The sequence below is a fragment of the Trichinella spiralis genome (genome assembly GCF_000181795.1).
Source record: "Trichinella spiralis strain ISS 195 chromosome Unknown Scfld5, whole genome shotgun sequence".
Taxonomy (NCBI): Eukaryota; Metazoa; Nematoda; class Enoplea; order Trichinellida; family Trichinellidae; genus Trichinella; species Trichinella spiralis.
The window spans coordinates 3,364,896-3,386,231 of NW_003526944.1; the positions used below are offsets into that span (position 1 = coordinate 3,364,896).

Genomic DNA, 21,336 nt, shown 5'->3' on the forward strand with positions numbered 1-21,336 from the left:
CAGACAGCCGTTTGCTTTACGAGTTGTATTGAAAGTGTTGAATGATTCCCCTGACAAAGCGAACATTCTTAACCATAAGAATTTTCGAAAACAAGTATTCAGAAAATTTCTGGCGATGACAAAGCTTTCGTATGCTGATTTTTTACATTACAATTTTAGACGGCTTTACATCTGGCAGTACGTTCCGGTGAATCAGACTGCGTGCACTACCTGATGGCAGCTGGGGCAAATCGCAGTCTCGTGGATGGCAACGGATGCACAGTGGCGCATTATTTAAGTAGCACATTTAATGAAGATATCTACAGAGACATTCTTTTTCCACCAACTAACAGCGAGGCGGCAAAATATGAACTTGATTTAAATGCTCTTAATTCAGAAGGTGACTTTTTTCATTCACTTATGGGCTGAAACTAAAATATTATGTTCATATAAGCTGATAATGACAAAGTTACGTACTGATAATCTCATTATATATATATATATATATATATATATATATATATATATATTTGCATGCCAATATTTTTAATTAAGCTGTTTTGAAATAAATTTTGTAAAGATTATACTGCATTTTAGGATTATCCGCAATTCACATTGCAGTGGCGAAAAAGAAGCTCTGCTTAGTTGAAGCTCTCATAGAGGCCGGCGCTTCTGTTCAGCAACAGGCCGCAGAAAGCAACATTTCATTGATACACGAAGCAGTGAAACTGAACGATATTGATATGATGAAGTTACTTTTGAAAGTAAGCACTGAATAATTAATTATTTTTATTCTTTTGCATGTTTTGAACGCAAAACTTGAAATTTAACATTTACAAGATTGAGTTTACGTGGAATTGCAGTTCAGTTATAAAAATGACTGAAACAAGTCATTTGTAAAAATTATTTTTCTATTTGTACAGTAAGACAGTTCAGTTGTTATTCAAGTAATTTTTTAGGTGGTCATAAAATTTGAAATTTGTCAGCGAGAGCGAGCAGTTTGTTTTCAATAAACGAAAGGTTTTTATTTTTAATTTTATTAAATGAAAGATCAAATTTTCATAAATTCCATTAATGGACATCAATAGCATGCACGTATGCATGAAGATTTGAAAAAATCTAATGAACTAATGAATGTAAAATGAAATTAAGAATTAATCAATTATTCTAATGAACTATGAAATTGATTGGAAATGAAACTAATGAAAAATTAAGATGAAATTAAATAAGGTGAATAATGATGATGATAGTGTAAAAATAATTATTTGAAATGTTAAAAGATGCTACGCACTGGTTACATGAAGTGAAATTTCGAGTTGTTTTCCATCGTTGATGAATTCGTTTTATTACGATGAAAAGGTTTGATCTTTAAATCGTCTTCTGACATCGTGAAATCTTCACCATTTGTTGCCTCATCAGTTTCTGGGCAGTTTTCGACTCCATATTCATAATCTTTTACTATGGAAACATTCTCAGCCTGCTTCTTATCCATAGCCGAAACGTCATAATTGTATAAACAGTTGAGAAAACGATTAAACTTCTCATATATGTCGGTATTTTCATATGTCCTTTCTAGAAACGCCTCATTTTCAAATGCGCTTTCATTGTCATATGTATCGTCATAGAAATCTCCATAGGTTCTCCATTCGAATTCGTCGTTTTCACTTTGTTCCTGCTCTTCTGTCTGTGTTCCCTTATCTTCTACATTTAATTGTCGTGATTCTTTTTCTTCTTTTTTTGATCGCTTTCGTTCAAACAGACCCTTAACTGTTTTCACCCATTTAAGTTTTGATATTTGTTTTATTGGTGAAATTGCACGACCAACATCCTGTACATCTTTTCTGTCAAGATGATCGTACTGTAATACTTCATCATTCGCAGTTTTATAGTCCGTTGTAATTTCATTATCTAATAAATTCTAATTAAACAAAAAAAATTATATATATATATATATAATGAACGAGTGAAAAGAAGAAAAAGAAGTGTAAGCTTACTTTCATTGGTTGTAAACTTATCATTATCTGGTTTATAATTTCATTCAAGGAATCATTTGTTGCCCTTTCTTTCATTTCTATGGGAATTTTCAGTGCATTTACTTTTTCGTGAAACTTTTCCAACAATTCCTTGGCTGGGAGTTTGTCAGTCGGCAGTTCTTCATTGTCCGACTTTTCTGTCTTCTTTGTTAGCAGCTTTTCCACATGTCTCTCAGCTTTTTCCGCTTCTTCCATATCTTTGTACAATTTGTAATCCATACGATCGTCTATTTCCGCTTTGACTCTCAACAACCGTTCGGTATGTTGCGAACAACGTTCCGAACAGTCGCGCATGATCTGCTGAATTCCATCCATGTGGTAGAGGAATCGTTCCAACCCATTCAACGATTGGCAAATCGATTCGACGAAGATGCACCGGGTCAAGCCGTCCATATATTCCGCTTCTGGGAGCAGTAATTCTAGTGTTCTTGTAAATTTCTTGGACGACTCCACAACGTTGACGATGTTGTCGGTTAATGTCCGGCACTCGTCCGTCATCTTCTCGATCGACGCTACCAATTTCGTCGTCCCGGCTTGCTTAAGCAAGTGCTTGCTAACCAATAGTCCCACGGATTGAAGCATGTTGTACTCGCTACCGATCCTCGCAGAGTTTGAACGCAAAATGAAATGCGTTTTTAAATTCAAGCTCCCACTCACACCACTGTGAGGTTTAAAATTTTTTTTAGCTGAAAGTGAATTTTGTTTAAATTTTGACCCACATTCTCCGTGTTACTTTAAAGTATCAATGTAAAATTTACACATGAAAATGATGATCAGGTTTAATTTTTTTTTGTTGAGCGTACGATAGAATTGAAGTGATATTTTCGGACAAACGAAACGAACAAATTTACTAATTGCTGCAATTGCAATTTATCATGCCGTCCGACATTTTTGTTCGAAAATTATATTTTACTTCAGGCCGGGTCGTGTTTGGAAGAGAAAAATTCGTCAGGCCAAACGGCTCTCCAATTCGCTCTGGAATTGAACCATCAGGAAGCGGCTGAAACGTTGCAATCGTACGCACAAGAAAGTGGTACAGAAAAAGTCGAACTTTGCATATTATTTTGCATGCAGAAATGTTGTACATTGCAGGCAGTCAGTTGACCAACGTTTCAAGGATGTCGTCATCAGCGCCGGACTCGAGCAAGATCAACGACCATGCCGAATGTTCACGATCGCTGATCACTGATGTCGTTGGTGTTGATAAAGTTTACGGTAATTTACGATTTTCAGTAACACTTTGGCAGTATTTATTTCTCCAGCCGACGATTCAATAGCGAACGTCGATTACGTAACAAGACTGCGTCTCAGTCAACGGTTGGATCGAGACGAACGGTGGAAAAAGCTAGCCATGCAAATCAACTGCTCGCACATGGTAGAATTTATAGACGTCTGCTATGCGGTCGACCAGACCAGTCCAACGATGCTTCTTTTGGATCAGTACGAACAAATGGAAGCTGCCAGTTTGGGCAGGCTTGTTGAAGCATTGGGGCAGATTAATTTTCCAGAACTGGCAACAATTCTTATAGAAAATGCCCATCCAAATGATCATCATCAGCAGCATCTTATTACTCGCCATAAGTAAACAAGCAAACTTTTCGATCAGGAAAGAAAAAATGAATTAGTATTTCAATAAATAGCTGAATGGGATGTTTTTTATATGTTATTTTTAATCAGTGAAAAGACAAAAGAAAAAGACCGGGAAAACTGTGCACCGTCGTTTGGGTGAAAAACAAGCAAAACAACATCTACTTCAATTTCAAAAGCATCTCTTCGCTTTGGCAAATTTGAAACGGTTTTCTTGTTTGTTTTTTTCTTCTACGTGACGAGCAGTATAAGATAATATAATTTTTTGCTGTGCACAAAGTTCTGCTAGCCGCAGTAGCACTGCTCTGATTGGGCGGTGAGAAAAGGAACACAGCCGAAATTGTTCACTGCCGCTTCCATCAGTCGCACATATTTCCAGCATACTGAAACGGAGAAAACGAATACACAAAGTAATATTACTTTTGTGTTGTGGGGAAGAAGCATTGGAATATAGCAATGGAAATTTAAACAAAAAAATAATAATAATGCAACTCACCGTCGGCGAAATTCCAATCTTTCGGTTGGCTGTATGCGACGGAACGACAGAATTTTTCGAAACAAAACGACAACAGACCGTCGCAATAAGCACGACTAACACCGCAATTCGAATAGCACAAATCGTGTTCGTCACAACACTTGGTCAGTTCAGGCAGCAGAAATCTTGGAACTGTTATACTGTAACTTCCGCAGCCGTTAGCCACCGGTGGTTGAGCAGAGTGGTTTTTCATCAGGCGTAGATCTGCAACGTATTATTATTATTGTAGAGTAAAAACAAATATTAATTAATTATCGTTGTATCACCTCCGATGCACGAATATCGGTTGCAAAGTTTATCCAAACCCAACTGGGCGCTGAGCAGGCTGATGTTCTCTTGAAAATAATGCGTCCAAGACAATACTGCACTGTTGAAGTCGGCTATCAAACTGCTATCGAAAAATCCACACGCCGAACCGCAAACGGTTAACAACCACAAATAGCACGGAGCCAACAATTTCACCACCATTATTTCTGTCGTTCAACCGGGCTTGTTGTCATATGTCCTAACTTTAACACAAAGAACAAACTGTTCATCATTTGTTCAAGGTAAAATAATGAAATTTATAATTCCAAATTTGGCGAAATAGACACGACACAACACGATAACGCAGATTACGTTGCACATTCCGCGAACGGTAAGCTACTACGGTATATATTTGGAAAAGTTCACAATTTCACGAAAAGAAAAGCGAAAATTAATTAAGCTGTTTTATACAAGCCAAAAGTAAACAGTGCTGCTGCATATTCTTTCATTGGCTTACTTTAAATTTAAATATCACGTGCTTGAATGTGACTTTTCCACAATTGAAAATGAAGTTTACTTTAGCAGTGGAAAACAACAAAAAGAAACAAACAAAAAACAGCAAAGCAGCCTTGTTGCAGGTCGTCGAAGAGACAGACGATTGCGCAACTAATAAACACATCCAAATTTGTTTTAAACTTTAATATGTACTATGTAAAACTATAATAATAGCCATTTTAGTTTTAATCATGTCAAAAGTTCATAAACTTCATTCAATCAAGCTTAATTTCTCCAGTGCCAACTTTGATGTAATAGTCGACGTGGCAAATCACCCAAAACGGATACCCGAGTATCATGCTGCAGAGTAGAACGCCGTGCAAAATTTTCTCCTATAAAATTGAACAAAATTCATTCAATACGAAAATCACCCAACACAACAAATTGTGAACAGCAAACCCGCTTACCCACATCGGAATGAACACTCTCGGCGGAGTGCAAATCACTTCGTAATTTCGTCGCTGAGTTTGCATCAAAACGTTCGGGTAGCGGCGAAATGATGATGCTACCAATGCGCGCAACATGTTTTTGCTATATCGACACTAAACAATAAATCAACTTTATGAATGAAAAACAAGTAAAAATTTTATTTGAAAATGACTATTAATAATGATTGTAAATATTTTTCAGTTTTCAAAGAACAATATTTTCTGTAGATGATGGTCATCAGAATTTTATTATTACGAGCTAATAATAAATACAATTTACCAACTGTATCTACTGTAGGTAACTTAAATTCAGGTTTAAATTTAAAAATTTTTAAATATTTGCAAACAAGTACAATGAAATTATTGAAAAAAAAGTTGAAAAAACAATTATTGAATGCATTGATTGTTATATTTTCAGAATGTCTTTTTATTTTTGAATTTTAGCTTCGAAAATTTTATTTCAAATTTTCATTAAATATTTGAAAAACATGTAGTGAAAGTAAATCAAATTATCTTGATATTATACATAAATGTTAATAAATGAATAAAAATGAACAATTATAATGTAAATTTATAGTAAAAATCATCATTTCTGAAAAAAATTTATATAACCTTGTGAAGCCAATAACTACAGTAGTTGACAGTACATTTATTACCACGTAGCTACAGTTGTAATAAATTTGTTCGCCATATAGGGTCTTTAAAAAATTTTTTATGTTTTTTTGTTACTGCTCTGTAAATCTTTTAATATTCCATGTTTTTTATTTTAATTTTTGTCACATGCTTATTGGGAACTGTAAGTACAAATCGTCTGTTCCTTGGTACTTTTGATCCGTGGGAAAAGTGGTATGGTTCTTTCTCAGAAAGTGAACGAATTAAGATGGTTGACATGATTAGACAAATGTTTGGTTTTGCTTATGATAATTACATGCGCTGGGCAATGCCTTTCGATGAACTTGATCCTTTGAATTGCCGGGGTAGAGGTCCTGACTATGCGGATCGGAAAAATATCAATATCAATGATGTTCTCGGCGATTATTCTTTGACATTAGTTGATTCGTTGACCACATTAGCGGTAATGGGGAACGTTACAGAATTTCGAAGAGCTGTCGGTCTTGTTCTTGAGCACGTCAGTTTTAATAAAGACAACACTGTTCAAGTATTCGAAGCTAATATAAGGTAAGTGACTTTCTTTTGTGAAAAAAGCGCTTCAATGGGCTCAGTAAATTGTCTGTATTGTCGAATTTAATTTATATACTCAAGGTTTCTTGTAAATTAACATTGGGCTAGTTTATACGTTTTCAGAGTAATCGGTGCTTTGCTTAGTGCTCATTTAATAATTGTCGACAAAAATGCTCTGCTTGGAGATTTCCGCATTGCTGGCTACAATGACGAATTGCTTAGTCTTGCTCATGATTTAGCTAATCGTCTAATGTCCGCATTTGAAGAGACCAATACCGGTATCCCGCATCCAAGGGTGATAATTTGAAATGATCATTTCGAATTTGCCCAAACGTTTTTTGTTCCAGGTCAACTTGATGCATGGTATACCTTTTGATACGGTAAATGAGACTTGTGTAGCCGGTGCTGGAACGTTGTTGGTCGAGTTTGGGGTTTTGTCGAGGTTGTTGAATGATCCTACTTTTGAAAATGCCGCTCGACGAGTTAACGAAGTACTTTGGAAATCTCGCAATTGTAGAACTGGCCTTCTTGGCAATGTCATTGACATTCAAACAGGTGAATGGGTTGTTACAACTAGTGGTCTGGGAGCCGGCATGGATTCATTTTATGAATATTTATTAAAGGTATGCAATTCAAATTTTCAATGTAATATTTCATGGTTATTTTTTTTGGATAATAATATGAACATTGATTTTCAGGGTTATCTTTTATTTGGACAGGAAAGTGATTTTGAAATGTTTACCATTTTCTATTCGACAATTAAGCAGCATATGCGCAAAGGGTATGAAAATTGTAATTTATATTTAATTGTTCATTTATCTTTATCGATTATTATTTTATGAAAAGAAAAAGTCTTCAGTTGAATTTTAGGCGTAAATATTGCAATTATGGTTCAGAGAACCACCCGCTTTACGTGAACGTATTTATGAACGATGGCAGTGTAAGCTATCGTTGGATAGATTCTTTGCAAGCTTCTTTTCCTGCTGTTCAGGTTTTGATTTATTGTATTTTTTTAAAATTTTAAACTGAATTTAAATTTAAAAACAAAAAAAGCTATCAATTTAGGTTTTGTACGGGGATTTGGAAGAAGCTATTTGCATGCACGCTTTGTATTACACAATATGGCGGAAGTACAATGCTTTACCTGAACGTTTCAATTGGCATTACAAGTATTTGGCTGTTTTCAATAGTTGATAATTTCGAGAATTTTTTTAAATTTGTTTTTTGTTTTACAACAGAGTTGCTGAAATAGCATTTTATCCTCTTCGACCTGAATTTATTGAATCGACGTATTTTTTGTATTTGGCTACAAAAAATCCATTCTATCTTCACGTTGGCAAAGAAGTTGCAGAAAGTTTGGAAAAGTATACGAAAACGAAGTAATATTTTTGGCGAAATCCCGTTGAAGAGAAATTTCGTATTTGAAATTATCATCCTGTTCCTTGTATTCAGGTGTGGATATGCTACAATTCATGATGTGGCCGACAAAAGTTTGGAAGATAGGATGGAAAGTTTTTTCCTAAGTGAAACGATCAAATATCTCTATTTGGTATGCTTCATTTGTTTAACAGAATTGTAATTTTTATTTATTTATTTTTTGATTAGCTGTTTGACGTTGATAATCCTGTAAATCGCCGAGGGGATCAATTTTTATTCACTACCGAGGGTCACTTGTTTCCATTGTCTGCGGAAATCCGCTTTTCGGACATTGAGGTACGTGTGCCGGAATCGTCGATTTACGGTCACTGTGTTGAAGGTGAACTGGCAGTATGCCAGCGAGGGGATCTTTCCCCGGACGGTGTTGCCGACGGTGACCAAAGCTCGATGGACCCGTTTCGTCTGCTTTCTTGTCCGTCACGGGCCTTATTCCGACGCCACATCCTACCACTGCGCAGTGTCTACTTGCAATCTTTGCACGACAGTTTGGATGTGGAATATCCATTCTCTTGACCGAGCTTGTCAGTTGTTGTGTCGTTGTTGGAAGAAAGAAGCTGCCAACAGATGCGGGTAAATGATCAGTTAGTGCTGGACGACTTTTTTTTCATATTATTGTCGGGATATTTTCTTTGTTTGTTTGTTTGTTGTTGTTTTTTGCTTTTTTCATTGTTTCCGTTGTTGCTTGTTGCGCTAGGTAATTTGCACTTGTGCTCGAAAGTGCCTTGTGTAATATATAGTCTGATTGAGTAAAGGTATAAAATTTCAATATGGAAATTGTTCGACTTTGAAAAATCGAACAATTGAAGCACAGTGCTGGCCGACCGCCTCAGTCGCCTGTATTTGCATAAATGAGTGCTATTTGTTGGCGAATTGGTCGGCCGATGGGCAATTTGAACGGCCATTGAGGAACAATTCGTGGGCTAGGTTTTTCCCCTTGTTCAATTTCTCTTCTATTTTCTCTTTCTTCGCTCGCGAAAGCAGAGTGAGAAGCAAGCGGTGTTGTTGCTCAATGGCGAACCATTCGACACTGACCGACCACGGGCAGAACGGTTCCAAGCAGAAGAATGTCGAGGAAGTTTTCCATGAACATCCGCCCCCGGCCAACGCCCCCACCGACAGGGCTCACACGACCGGGCACTTTGCAGCGGTCGCTTTGGGTCGGTGCGCCAGCTTGCCGGATGTCGAGGAGAGGAAGCTGGGCGGTGGCAAGTGGCTGAAAAAATCCGCCTTTTCGTTGTCAACTTTGGAAGTGGGACGAGGGAAAACTCGGCACAGTCGTCATTACATCAAAGCTGATCAATATGATCACTGGAACAATCGTATTAGCATTATATCAGCGCGTAGTCAGTGAGTAGTAGTACAGCATGCTTGTGTTGTTCAAGATGGAAGTATAATTTCCTTTTTGCAATTTTAGAAGAGGACAAGAGTGGAATGTATTCAGAGCAATTCCACGTGATCAGGATGTACACGAACCCCGGTGGATAATTATAGCTGCGCAAATTTTCAAAGTACATATACATAGAGATGCATATTTAATGGAGAAAACAATAATTAATCAATCTCATGGTCAAAGAATTTACTATTTGAAAACTATTTTAGGTTATTGTGTATTTGGTTTTATTTTTATTGGTACTCGGTACTGCCACTTTATCGAAGCTTATTCTACTGTTGTTCGTTTCACACTTACGTCGTGGTCTTCACTATATTCCGTGCAAGTTTTACGGTAAATTGTATGAAATTAATCGAAATCCCGACCGAAATGAGCATATATTTTTGTTAAAAAAAGAGTTTTCCAAAATATTTCTAGATAGCAACATGTTCAATGCAAGACCAAGCGAAAAGTTGCCATTAACAGCAAACACTGCAACGTGGTGCTATTGGACCTTGTGGTTTGCAATGTGCACACCGGAACTGTTGACATTTTTTCGCTGTTTGCGTAATGTAATATTCAAGAAAACTGCCACACCCAGTTTTTCCGACTTTTTCGTCGCTTTTACTTTGGAAACCATACAGACGATTGGCATGTGCATGTTGGTGTTTTCAATATTGCCCGAGTTGGACTCTGTCCGCGGAGTGATGCTTTTATCCGCACTGGGTTTGGTGCCAAGTTTGTTGAACGTGTTGTTCAATTTGCAATTGTTCGTAGAAGAAGAGCCGACAGTGAAAGTCAGTAGTCGTCAGCTTGTTCACATTATTGCCGATGTAATTGCATTTCTTATGCAAACATCCGCATTGTGGACTTGGGTATTGGTTGATCGTACATTGAAGGTTCAGTTATAAAAATATTAATATTGTAGAACGTGAAATATTTTGAAAATTAAAAAGCACAATTTTTATTCTAGGTTAGAAGTATGTTAGCATTTTCATTGTTTGCCACGTCGTTGCGATGGTGGGAAAATTATGTCGATCATTCTTCGCAAGGGTCGTTTGCAATTTTGATCAAGCTCGGCAATTTGGCAAGGCGGCTCCAACGCAGCCGTTACAAAACCCACGTCTTGTTGTCAATATGGAGGTGTGCCCTGAGTCTGTTTTGCATGCTGATGCTCGGCGGCAGTGTGCACCGGCTGCGAGTACTTTTCGACTTTACAGATCCATTTCAACATTTGAACGGCAGTTCAACTGTCGGAGTTGGCTTTACCATTTGGAATTGGTCGTCATCGTTGTCAGCTTACGCCAGCACGTTCCGATCATTAGCGTTGGGCTTGATCTGCTCCAGTTGGGCTTGCTATCAAGCGGCCCGTTTCGCCTGCAAAGTCCACATGGGCAAATTTAGTTATTCCTTTCCCGTAGTGGTTACAGTACCCTTCACTGTGGCCATTTTGTTGAGCCTGGGTGAAGTTCGACGACTGCGGCCATGCTTTGCTGTCGGATGGCTAACCGACAAGCTGTATTGGAATTTGTCGTCTTATAGTCAAGTATGGCCGGATTTGTTGCGTGATCGTGCCGCATGGATGTGGATCTTTTGGTTCGTCAGTTATTTGTGGATTGTGGCGCATCTGTTTGCACAACAGACGTTACGTTTGAACAAAACTGATTCGTACGTTAAATTATTTTTTGCACTATTTTTCATTAGTATTATTTTTATTATTATTTTACAGTTTGTTCGTGATGCCAATGTATTTGGGATGCTTTATTGATCAGTCGCTTTGTTTTAACCGAAGACGTCAACCACACGTGCGCATTCGAACAAAAGTAAGCAATGAAAATTTTTTTTTGATTTTAAAACGTACTATATTATTTGTTTTTTGTTTTTGATCTACGTTTTTAAATGAAATCTGAAAAATTCAGTTAACGTCATTATATATGTATTTTTTTGCTTTACAATTGTTTCTGTATGTAGCAGGCTTTGTCTCTATTTTGTATTTTTTAACTTTCCATTAAGTAAGTTGTTCTCTTTTTGTAATTTATTGTTGAGCTTGTTCAGGATTTAGTTGACGATGTCAATGCAGATACGTGTTCCGTTGTATCCGATGATTCTGAATGGTCTATTGCAAACAGTGCGACGTCATTATGGACGATGGGAAACGTTAGCACGGATAGGATAACGAAAATATACATCTGTGCGACAATGTGGCACGAAACGCCTAAAGAAATGACTCAAATGCTGCAGTCGATTTTTCGGTTTGCTTTCCTTTGAATATTGAAAAGAAAAGGGAAAAGGAACTAATAATTTTTACTTGCTGACATATTTTGAATGTTTCTAAATTTAAAAATATTAATGTAGGATGAAAGAAATGTAGGTATTGAAGGAATAATAGGAAATGAGTAATAGTGAGTTCTGTTTTAAAATGTCGGAAGCTTCTGTTTATAGCGGAATCTGAAGACCATCAATTATGCATCGGTGTTGTAGAATGGACGAAGACCAGAGTGCCAGAAAAAATGCGCAGAAATATTTGAAAATTGTCGATCCAGATTATTATGAATTGGAATGTAATTTTAATTGTATAATAATTTTCATCAAAGGGCTTGATTGGGGGTTTTTCAGCGCACATATTTTTCGACGATGCATGGGTGGACGATGAAGTGTTGCAGTGTCGTGTACCGAATCGTTACGTTGTGCAATTGGTGAATGCCATCGGTGATGCTGCGAGGTCGGTTCTTGGTTCTTACTTTTTTTCATACAGGAGAAAATTGGATATTATAAATTCGATTTCAGAGCAGTACACAAGACGAACATCAAATTAAAGCCACCGCTGAAAATTGACGTACCATACGGCGGTCGATTGGTCTGGAGTCTGCCTGGTGACAACAGACTTGTTGTACATTTGAAGGATCGTAACAAGATGCGACACAAGAAGCGTTGGAGTCAGGTAAGCTGTGCCTGGTGTTATTATTAGGCTTTCACTTTCACGCGTCCAGGTGATGTATATGTATTATTTACTTGGCCATCGTATTATGGAACTGATTTCGGATACAAGACGCAAACAGCTGCTTGCTGACAATACTTTTCTGTTGACTATTGACGGCGATTCGAAATTTAACCCTGCTTCGGTGCAGAAGCTTGTCGACCTGATGAAGAAAAACACGCGGCTAGGTGCTGCCTGTGGTCGTATACATCCTCTTGGAAAAGGTAATTGAAATTGAGATAGAAGTAGAAATTTGGTTTTCAATTAGGCCGTATGGCAAAATAACAGCCTTTTTAAAAGCAATATATATACTCAGTTTATGTTCTGTGTTCAGGAATTATGATTTGGTACCAGAAATTTGAATATGCTATTGCTCATTGGTTTCAAAAAGCAGCCGAACATGTTTTCGGTTGCGTACTCTGCGCACCTGGCTGTTTCAGTCTGTTTCGTGCATCAGCTCTGATGGACGACAATGTGTTGAACAAATATACCAAATTGCCCGTTGAAGCGCATCAGTTTGTACAATACGATCAAGGTAATTCCCTGTAGCCCTCGTGTTACCGTCGACCCCTTACAGTACAGTTTGATGTGCAGGGAAAAGGAGGGAGTACGGTAAGGGGATTTGGGACCAGAGTAGTTGTTGTATTGGATAGAATGAACTGAATGTGTAAATGAAGCATCGGACATGGCGCGTTATTTCAGACAGTTTTTAGCAATTTAAGTTCCGCATTAATATTTTTTGTAATATGTTTATTTTAAAAGAAGCTAAAGTTGATAATTCAGTTCTTTGCATAATTATTTTTTATTTCGTTTTGCATTTGAAGGCGAAGATCGTTGGCTTTCAACGTTACTTTTGAAGCAAGGCTATCGCATCGAATATGCTGCCGCCGCGGATGCTGAGACATACGCGCCGGAAGGTTTCAGTGAATTTTTCAACCAGCGTCGTCGGTGGGTACCATCGTCGTTGGCAAACACGCTGGATTTGCTTTTCGATTACAAAAGAGCCGTCAGGAACAACGATTCCATATCTCGTCTTTACATCTTTTACCAGATGATTGTCATCTTCTTCTCTTTGCTTGGTCCGTCTATAATTTTTACAATGATGGTATTCGCTCAGGTCGCTTCGTTTCGTATGGACAGCTGGAATTTAATGTTGGCCAATTTGATTCCAGTAATTCTGTACTGTATCATTTGTTTCGTGGCAAGCAGCAAATGGCAGGTAAGTATTGCAGTTGACATTTTACACCAATCACCACCACACGTGTAAAGAATAAATGATGTTTTTTTGTTATTAAAAAAACCAAACCAAAACAGCAAAAATGCTTTTCAGCTACTTGCAGCCAAAGTGCTCAGCGTGTTGTACGCGATGGTCATGTCTGCCGTTGTGGTCGGCACCGGCATTCAGTTGACCACCGAAGGTCCGTCGAGTCCGGTATCGATGTACGTGTTGATGTTGGCTGGCTTGTTTTGCATGGCTGCGTTCTTGCACCCGCGTGAGTTTAGCAACATCTTCTACGGTGCGGTATTTTTTCTAATGATCCCCACCACCTACGTCATCATGTCGTTGTACGCGTTGATCAATTTGAACGTGATCAACTGGGGTACCAGAGAAGCAGCGGCTAATGCCGCCGGATTGGAAAATGAACCCCTCTATAAGAAGTGGTTCAGAAAGGTGAAGAAAGATAAGAAGTTTGAAAAAATGGACACTGGATTCTCGCCCGGCACCATCGCCACGCCCTCTTGGATCGGGAGACGGGGTCGGCTGAAGCGCGCAGACGAACGCTTCTTGATGCTGATGTCGCAGTTGGATCGCATCGAACGCAGGTTTCACAATGTCGACATGGTTGTTAGCTTGAGTGAAGTTTCGTTTTCTAATAATTGTTCAGTGTCGCAAAATGCCGATTCGAGGGAACGAATCTGCTTGCCGGCGGTGAATATACGGCCGGTGAAGCTTGCCCCTTTCCAACAAGCCCGGTCGACGGCCACCGCAAGCCGACTACCTTCGACAACGCTGACCGGCGGTTGAGTGAAGAACCAAACGTCGAGCTGGCGCGGTTTGAAGGTTCGGCTCCAGTACGCGGCGGTGCAGCGGCGACCAGCAGCAACGAGGTTCTCTGCTTCGGCAGCGATATGAGCCAGTGCAGCAGCAGTGTGGACAGTCTGACGGACGCGGGCAATTGGTCGAGACGCCACGGTCGAAGTGAGTTTTATGCCGACCACTGGATGAATTTCGCGAAATAAAAAACATCTAGGCTGGCGCTTTCAGCCATGCATTCAGAGGATGCGCCGCCGTGGATGCTGCTCGACTACCTCGGCGATGGTCCCAACCAGACGACGGACGAAACTGAGAAGCGCTTTTGGATTTCTTTCATCACCGAATACATGAAGGTAGGCTTCACAAATGTGCTCACACTGATTTTAAGAAATCATCCATTTACACACTCATACAATTGCGATCGAGATATTCTTTTATTGTTGTTCGGTTCATTTTATTAGCCTGTAATTCGTACTGCAGCCGAAGAGAAGCTGGTGGTATCGATGTTGAAAGATTTGAGGAACAGCGTCGCTTTGGCATTGCTGCTTGTCAACGGTTTGGTAGTTGTGACGATTTACTTGCTTCAAATCAACAAAGATTTGTTGTCAATCCGGTGGAATCCCACAGGTTAGCTAACGAGCCGCACAGTTCGTGCACGTACGTATGTGAGTGACTGGGAAATGTTTTGTTGTGTTTGTCTGTCTGTTTTAAGCGAACTACACGATCATCAAGTGGGAACCGTCGATAATGAAGTATATCACCGTGCAGGAACCGTTGAAGATCGAGCCGATCGGTTTCACGATTATTTTGTTCCTATCATTTATTTTGCTTGTCCAACTGACCGGCCTGCTGCTGCACCGATGGCAGACAATGCAGCACATTTTGGCCAGCACCGCGTTAAGCTGTTTCGACAAACGTCCTAAGCAGTCTGTGGAAAATAGTCAACTGCCCGGTGAAGACGCCATTGAAATAGGTAACACGAATCTATATACACCTTGTACCTTTCAGACTCGCTCCTTTCACACAAATGGCTTGTTCACTTGTGTGTGCACATACATGTTGGGTGTCACTGTGAAACATCGGTTAATGCTGTTCTAGCGAGGAAAATGCAACGCCTTGACGACGGATATGCAGGACAACAGATGCGTAAATGTGGACGTCGACGAGTGGTCATCGCGTTGGACAAAGCACGCAGAGTTCGAAAGACGCCAAATCGGTTGAATACGGCTTTCAAGAAGAAGCTTTTCAACTTCAACCCCGAAGAACATCGCCGTCGACTGGGAGGTTGGAATTTTTCATTTTTTCTCCCCTATTTACTACTTATTTTAAATTTTATTATTATTGGTTTTCAATTTCATTTTATTCTTCAAATATTTAACGCTTGTTGTGTAGGACGTGGCAGAAGATTGCAGATGAGCTCTGGAATAATTCAACGAATTGCCGCTGGCAGAATTGAACGTTTCAAGCGTCAAGCAGATCTGCTGCAAACACGCCAACCGGAAGATACCAGGTCCCGTGTGGACGACCACTGTGTGTAAGCTCACGGTTGCAGTTTTCACCCCAATAATTTAGCCTTAGATTAGTTTGGCTGCTTTAGAACAGAAGAGCAAACTGTAATGGACTTGGAGAACGAAAATCCGGAAGTGGCATTCACGGCTAGGCGACGACCACCTTTCACTTCATCACCGTTGTCGTTTATTGAAGAGTTTGAGCGAATTTTGGACTCCTCGCCCAAGTGCAACGAAAATTATCATCACTCGGACTGGCCTTGAAGCATCAAGAACTTCACACTTGCTGATCGTTCCTACTGTAATCAGTCTCAGTGCTGCGGTGTTCATGATTCATCTGTAGTTATATATATATAATCGTCGAAACCGACAGCGATTGTGCGATGTGATTCAATTGCCTTCCACTTCACTTCACTTATAGGTGGCATCTTGTTCAACTGTCAAAACTTATCAAAAGCATTTCAATTATGAGGTAGCATTTTAGTAGCATTGATGAAGAGGTAATCTTCTGTTCATTGAAATGTATTTTATTGAAGTATTCAATTAAATAAACTTGCAGTTTTCTCAACTCTGCTCTTGGATAGGGAATGCTAATAACCAAAAAAAGGAAGCAGAAACTAGCTTTCCCTTAGCTTCATTTCCTCATTTTTAATACCACTGATGAATTGTAGCAGTAACGCAGCTTCCGCGATGGAAAACTGTGGAAAGAAGGAGTAAAAGTCGGGCAGCGGGAATAGGGCACACAAACCCTAAAAGTGCTCAATCCCTATTTATAGACTCTACTGTGAATGTTTACTGTAGATTTTCAGGTTCAGTGTATGGTTGTTTCCGCCTATGAGGTTCCACATCATAACAATATTAAAAACCAGTTTCCAGGAAGAAAGGTAATTTATAGTTGTAATTTACACTGATGAAGGTATGTCGAACCAGGTTCTTGTTTCCCTAGTTGTGAAATGAAGTCATGAATGCAAAATTCAGCTTTCAGAAGGAATAGATCAATGTTGAGCTTCCACATTGCTCCGTTTAATGGCACAAGTCGATATTTTCAAAAAATTAATCTATAACACTTTTAAATGTCAATTATACGGTTAATTTACTTTCCGTAATGTAAGCATTACAATTCATACGGTAAAGTTCAAAAATCCATAATTTCCTGAATTAATATGCTTGTTACAAGCTTACTTTGATGTGTTGATATGAGATGATTGTTTCTTTTCTTCCAATAATTTAGGCCGATAAATTAAATGATGCTGCATCTAATCTGATGAGCCAATCCCGGCTCGTGTGAGCCAAAAGAAGCAACTCTGGACGATTGGTAAAATATGTGACGTTAAACACGTGATGCGTGAGCTAAACGAAGCAACGTCAGTCAAAGAATAAACAATGAAAACAACACGCGAGCGCGTTATAAAAGCGAGCGAAGTGAGACACGGATGGTGCGTTGTTGAATTCGTTGGTTTGGCATTACGCTGAATGTGACAGTTGCTTGTTGCGGTGTTTGTTTGCAAATTGTTTCTCAACAATTTTTTGAAATAAAATATAAAAGCCGCTTGTGGATTTTCGTCACTGCTGAGCGGTCGAGCTATACTTGTTGCTATTTTTAAAATACAGTTACCTCTCCTGAGAATCAGAATACGGTCTGCTCTCAACTTTATCTTTGGGTGACAATAGTTTGTACTCAATGTTTAATAATATTTCTGAGAAGGATACTCTTACTGCCACTTTTAGCGTAAATTTATCTATCTGAAAGTTGAAAAGAAAAAATTGTTAATCTTTTTATTGTTTAGGATGCGAGTTTTCAACGTCCGTCGCAGCAGCAGGACGTGTGCCGAACTTTTAGTACTTATCAAAATATTGCTGTCTTTGTCAGCGTCCCCATTATTGAAAAAGTGAAATTGTTTTATTATTTTATTTGAATGAATAATAAGTAGTTGGTAGTTTATACATGTAGATAATATATAAAGGAAAGACAGTTAATTTATTGATACGTTAATGAATTGGATGTGTTTTTGTGATAGAATATTGATGTGCAAGAGAATTCGGCGGACATCGCGGATGGAACGGATAAAAATGTTAGTGAAGGTAATTTGCATGCTACATTTCTTACACAGTATTTACAATTTTTTATTTAGACGTTAAATTGTAAATGATTATTTATTGTGCATGACAGTAAGTGAGTGCTATGTGATTTTTAATTAATGGTGAAACAATTAACTTTTTTACCAGACCGATAGCTTACCAGACACACGTGCAATTTTCCCCGATAATATTTTATCTTATGCCAGTGAGACAGAGCATGCGACTACTTATTCAGATTTCGTTGCTGTCATCGATCCCAGTGTTGCCACTACTGCGATAGAAACGCCGAGTAATATGCTACCGACTGAAGTATTATTTTAACGTATTCAATACAGTATTACATTTTGAGCACATTATGTAAATTTTTATTCTTCTGCAATTGCTTCTGGCTCGGTCTGTATGCTTAATGGTCATTCTGATGTCCTGATGGATGATGCTGATGACCCTGCCCCTTCAACACGCATTGCATTGTCTGATGTAGAAGTAGTTGTGTTCATTTTTTTATGAATGTTTGATTAAAAACTTTTAATATTTTTATAAAAGTTGTTGCAAGAGGAAGAAATTAGCCAAAATTTGAATGATTTGTTCACCTTCCTTTTTCCTTCAAGCCCTGCCCGCAAGAATGTAATGTATCAGTACAACACTTCTGAATTTGACAGCGATCTTGACAAAGTTTGTTGAATTTGGGGTGATTTAATTTAGAGTAATTTAGAAATTTAAAAGAATATGTTTAGTGTTATGAAAATTTTGTGAAAAAGTCTTCAGATTTAAAGGCTACTGCTGCTGAAGACTGGAAAAAGAAAAAAGTAAAGGAATTTATGGTAACACTGTTAAAAGAAGAGTTAGAGGTTAGTAGAGGCAGTTAAGCATGTTGAAAATTCTTCATGATTTTATTTCTTCTATCCATAGAATGTGATTCAGAGGTTATTTCTTTTTCAGAATTTAAATTCTCGAAGCAAGCTTGCCAATTTGGCCAGTACATCATCACTCGCGCCAGTGGAAACGGATAGCGCCGATTCGGGGGTTACTAACTTGAAATGATTTATTATATTATTCCTTTATGCTTTCAGAACATTTTTATATTAAACTTTTCTTTACAGACGAATGATGCCGATGGCTCTGCCATAGACCTGGATGTCAGCTCTATTTCTTTGCTCGATATATTTTCTTTTGGAGATTCTGATGATAACGAAGATTATGATTCTATTAGATCGTTAAGAATTTCAAGAGGTGCATTACGAATGTTTCTTTTTCTTATTTCTAAATTAATTTTTTTGTAATTATCAGAAATATGAAGTGCAATAATTTGGATGATGTTGCCACAGATTATGCTGACTAAAGCTGTTCTTCATGTCTTCAGTCGCACAGTTGCTCCAGTTATGAAATCTTTTCCAGTCATTGAATTTGAAAAATTATTTATCACTTTTTGTTCATTCGATGAAAAGGAATAGCTAGATAAAATGATTCATGATGACTCGACAAAAGTTACGAATAAATTGATAAAAAATGTATCTCTAGCTTTGTGGACTTTTATTTTTTTTGTTTCTACTTCACTGTTTATCAGGAAAATTAAATTGTAAACAATAAAGAGCTTTATGATCATTTTGACTGTAAGCAAGTAAGATGAATTTTTATAATGCGTGGCAGTAAGGATTTTTAAAAAGTAAGAATTGGCACAATTTTTGGTATTACCGCGTTTATTAATACTTGTTTGTCATTTAATACAGTATAATACATTGTATTTATTTTTAGTTTTGAGAAGATCAACATTTGCATTTAAAGAAATATAAGTTATTTTTATTAAATGAAAAATTATATAATGATAAGTGCCGTGTTTAACATTTTTCGAAGTCACGGATGGAAAATTGTTTACTCTGCACTGCTAAGCATATATTTAATTACGTATGTATTTCATTATTTTTCTGAAAAATATTAAATGCTTTTTTGCTTCATTTTTGAAATTTTAATTTTTATATTTGATACTTGGCAGTGAATGTAAAATGACTTAAATAATAGATGTCATTCGATTAAATTATTTTTGGTAGTGAAAGTATATTCCAAGATGTGATAGATTCTGCGACTGATCAAATGAAGCGATCGGAAGAAACTCGTAATAGTAAATGTTTTATTTAGATATTATAAGAGAGAATCGTAACACGTCGCTGTTTTCCTTTAATAAATCTACTTAATATTACTCGGGATGAGAAAGGAAGGGTTCCAAATTTCGATTAATTGATATGACTGATTAGACAAACAATGATTATCTGCTGCATTGCATCAGAACGAAGGGTACAAAGTTTATTAAGCATATTCAATTATTGAATTAATTTACAGTTATATTTTAACTTGGTATTTTTACTTTCCAAAATTTCGTACAACTAATTTTGTCGACTTCTGTAGCAGTAGTATTTTACAGGTGTACTGTCAAAAAACAACAAAGACAATTTATGATCAACTAGTATTTATTGCAAAGATTGTTTCCTTTGATTCATTCAGAATAACAGATTGTTACGAGCGAATTTGATAATTTGCAAGTTCAGTAAATTAACTTGTGGTTTAAACAAGTATTGTTGAAATGTTTTTAAATGTACCTGAAAATCATTTATTTTCCTGAATGGTGTGTTGTGATGCATCTTTTTTTGCGGGATGCGAAGTTGCCTTTTTATTTTCAGTTTAATTTTTTGTCATAAATTTTAATGAACGACAAATTTTGAAATATTTTTGAATACTGTTTTTTAATGCAATTGAATGTTCAATGCAAATAATTCAGTAATGAAATGGAATATATGTCTGCAATGTAGATGGCATTTTTTTTATTTTTGAAATATTTTAAACGACTTAGGCTACATTCTGCTTTTTCCACAAGTATTTTATACGCTATTTTAACGAAGTCCTTTGGGATGTTCAGTAATAGTTCAGTTGTAAGCATAAGTAACATGAAATTAAGCTTTAAGTTCAAAATAGCACTAATACAAATTTAATTTCGTCTAAGAGTAATGCTTAATAGTTATTCATAAAATATTTTTGTATCATTCTCTTGTTTTTTAGTTCAAAATTGATGAAATAATGTGATAGTTAAAATATGCGCGTGCTGCGAGGCACATTGGAAAAGGAGTTTCAAGGAAAATTAATGTCTGCATTTATTGAAAAAGACGTTGATCGCATCGTTAACATGTAGGTAAGTTTTTTGGGGAATAAACTCATTTTTTTATAAGTGCGAGAAAAGTCACCTTTGTTTATTTTTCTTTCATTCTGAAATACTTCAACATTTCACATAATTGCTTTCAGACTGAAATTTACTCGGCGTAACAATATTATAGACTAGCGGTAATCCATTCAACTTTTGCAATATAAATATTTGTGATATGTAATTCAAATAGCAGCAG

The 21,336-nt window shown here is 37.4% G+C and overlaps 5 protein-coding genes across 5 annotated transcripts; 2 read left to right on the forward strand and 3 right to left on the reverse strand.

Moving 5' to 3' along the window:
• Positions 1-633: 633 nt before the first annotated feature.
• Tsp_04414 (hypothetical protein) lies at positions 634-3,099 on the reverse strand. The gene is made up of 6 exons (XM_003375179.1): positions 2,864-3,099; positions 2,728-2,744; positions 1,974-2,698; positions 1,330-1,897; positions 831-859; positions 634-750 (listed from the first exon to the last, which is right to left on the reverse strand). Exons 1-6 carry the CDS (start codon positions 3,097-3,099, stop codon positions 634-636), a joined length of 1,692 nt encoding a protein of 563 aa, XP_003375227.1.
• Positions 3,100-3,130: 31 nt separating this feature from the next.
• Tsp_04415 (putative death domain protein) lies at positions 3,131-3,597 on the forward strand. Its single transcript, XM_003375180.1, has 2 exons — positions 3,131-3,227; positions 3,275-3,597. Exons 1-2 carry the CDS (start codon positions 3,131-3,133, stop codon positions 3,595-3,597), a joined length of 420 nt encoding a protein of 139 aa, XP_003375228.1.
• Positions 3,598-3,884: 287 nt separating this feature from the next.
• Positions 3,885-4,602, reverse strand: Tsp_04416 (putative group XIIA secretory phospholipase A2). Its single transcript, XM_003375181.1, has 3 exons — positions 4,401-4,602; positions 4,096-4,338; positions 3,885-3,982 (listed from the first exon to the last, which is right to left on the reverse strand). The coding sequence occupies exons 1-3, from the start codon at positions 4,600-4,602 to the stop codon at positions 3,885-3,887; spliced, it is 543 nt and encodes a 180-aa protein (XP_003375229.1).
• A 548-nt stretch (positions 4,603-5,150) lies between these two features.
• Positions 5,151-5,459, reverse strand: Tsp_04417 (hypothetical protein). Its single transcript, XM_003375182.1, has 2 exons — positions 5,343-5,459; positions 5,151-5,267 (listed from the first exon to the last, which is right to left on the reverse strand). The coding sequence occupies exons 1-2, from the start codon at positions 5,457-5,459 to the stop codon at positions 5,151-5,153; spliced, it is 234 nt and encodes a 77-aa protein (XP_003375230.1).
• Positions 5,460-6,117: 658 nt separating this feature from the next.
• Positions 6,118-19,230, forward strand: Tsp_04418 (glycosyl hydrolase family 47). The gene is made up of 31 exons (XM_003375183.1): positions 6,118-6,542; positions 6,669-6,840; positions 6,893-7,168; positions 7,244-7,326; positions 7,784-7,924; positions 7,998-8,094; positions 8,441-8,552; positions 8,789-9,329; positions 9,397-9,490; positions 9,582-9,705; positions 9,790-10,250; positions 10,325-10,951; positions 11,407-11,603; positions 11,833-11,912; positions 11,968-12,073; positions 12,139-12,292; positions 12,342-12,552; positions 12,663-12,863; positions 13,153-13,547; positions 13,659-14,152; positions 14,215-14,528; positions 14,717-15,028; positions 15,076-15,336; positions 15,372-15,647; positions 15,830-15,897; positions 16,681-16,755; positions 18,098-18,239; positions 18,300-18,433; positions 18,685-18,798; positions 18,890-18,973; positions 19,051-19,230. The coding sequence occupies exons 1-31, from the start codon at positions 6,118-6,120 to the stop codon at positions 19,228-19,230; spliced, it is 6,951 nt and encodes a 2,316-aa protein (XP_003375231.1).
• Positions 19,231-21,336: the final 2,106 nt, after the last annotated feature.

Excerpts from the sequence above, each read along its gene's own strand:
- Tsp_04414 (XM_003375179.1), bottom strand. The coding sequence starts at position 3,099 with ATGTACAACATTTCTGCATGCAAAATAATATGCAAAGTTCGACTTTTT. Across the intron at positions 860-1,329 it reads AAAGATCAAACCTTTTCATC|TCATTTTTATAACTGAACTG; the intron begins GTAATAAAACGA and ends GACTTGTTTCAG. Across the intron at positions 751-830 it reads TAACTGAACTGCAATTCCAC|TGCTTACTTTCAAAAGTAAC; the intron begins GTAAACTCAATC and ends TTAATTATTCAG.
- Tsp_04415 (XM_003375180.1), top strand. The coding sequence starts at position 3,131 with ATGTCGTCATCAGCGCCGGACTCGAGCAAGATCAACGACCATGCCGAA. Across the intron at positions 3,228-3,274 it reads TGGTGTTGATAAAGTTTACG|CCGACGATTCAATAGCGAAC; the intron begins GTAATTTACGAT and ends TTATTTCTCCAG.
- Tsp_04416 (XM_003375181.1), bottom strand. The coding sequence starts at position 4,602 with ATGGTGGTGAAATTGTTGGCTCCGTGCTATTTGTGGTTGTTAACCGTT. Across the intron at positions 4,339-4,400 it reads CCGATATTCGTGCATCGGAG|ATCTACGCCTGATGAAAAAC; the intron begins GTGATACAACGA and ends AATACGTTGCAG. Across the intron at positions 3,983-4,095 it reads AGATTGGAATTTCGCCGACG|TATGCTGGAAATATGTGCGA; the intron begins GTGAGTTGCATT and ends TCTCCGTTTCAG.
- Tsp_04417 (XM_003375182.1), bottom strand. The coding sequence starts at position 5,459 with ATGTTGCGCGCATTGGTAGCATCATCATTTCGCCGCTACCCGAACGTT. Across the intron at positions 5,268-5,342 it reads GAGTGTTCATTCCGATGTGG|GAGAAAATTTTGCACGGCGT; the intron begins GTAAGCGGGTTT and ends TCAATTTTATAG.
- Tsp_04418 (XM_003375183.1), top strand. The coding sequence starts at position 6,118 with ATGTTTTTTATTTTAATTTTTGTCACATGCTTATTGGGAACTGTAAGT. Across the intron at positions 9,491-9,581 it reads TAGCTGCGCAAATTTTCAAA|GTTATTGTGTATTTGGTTTT; the intron begins GTACATATACAT and ends AAACTATTTTAG. Across the intron at positions 18,974-19,050 it reads CGGATAGCGCCGATTCGGGG|ACGAATGATGCCGATGGCTC; the intron begins GTTACTAACTTG and ends TTTTCTTTACAG.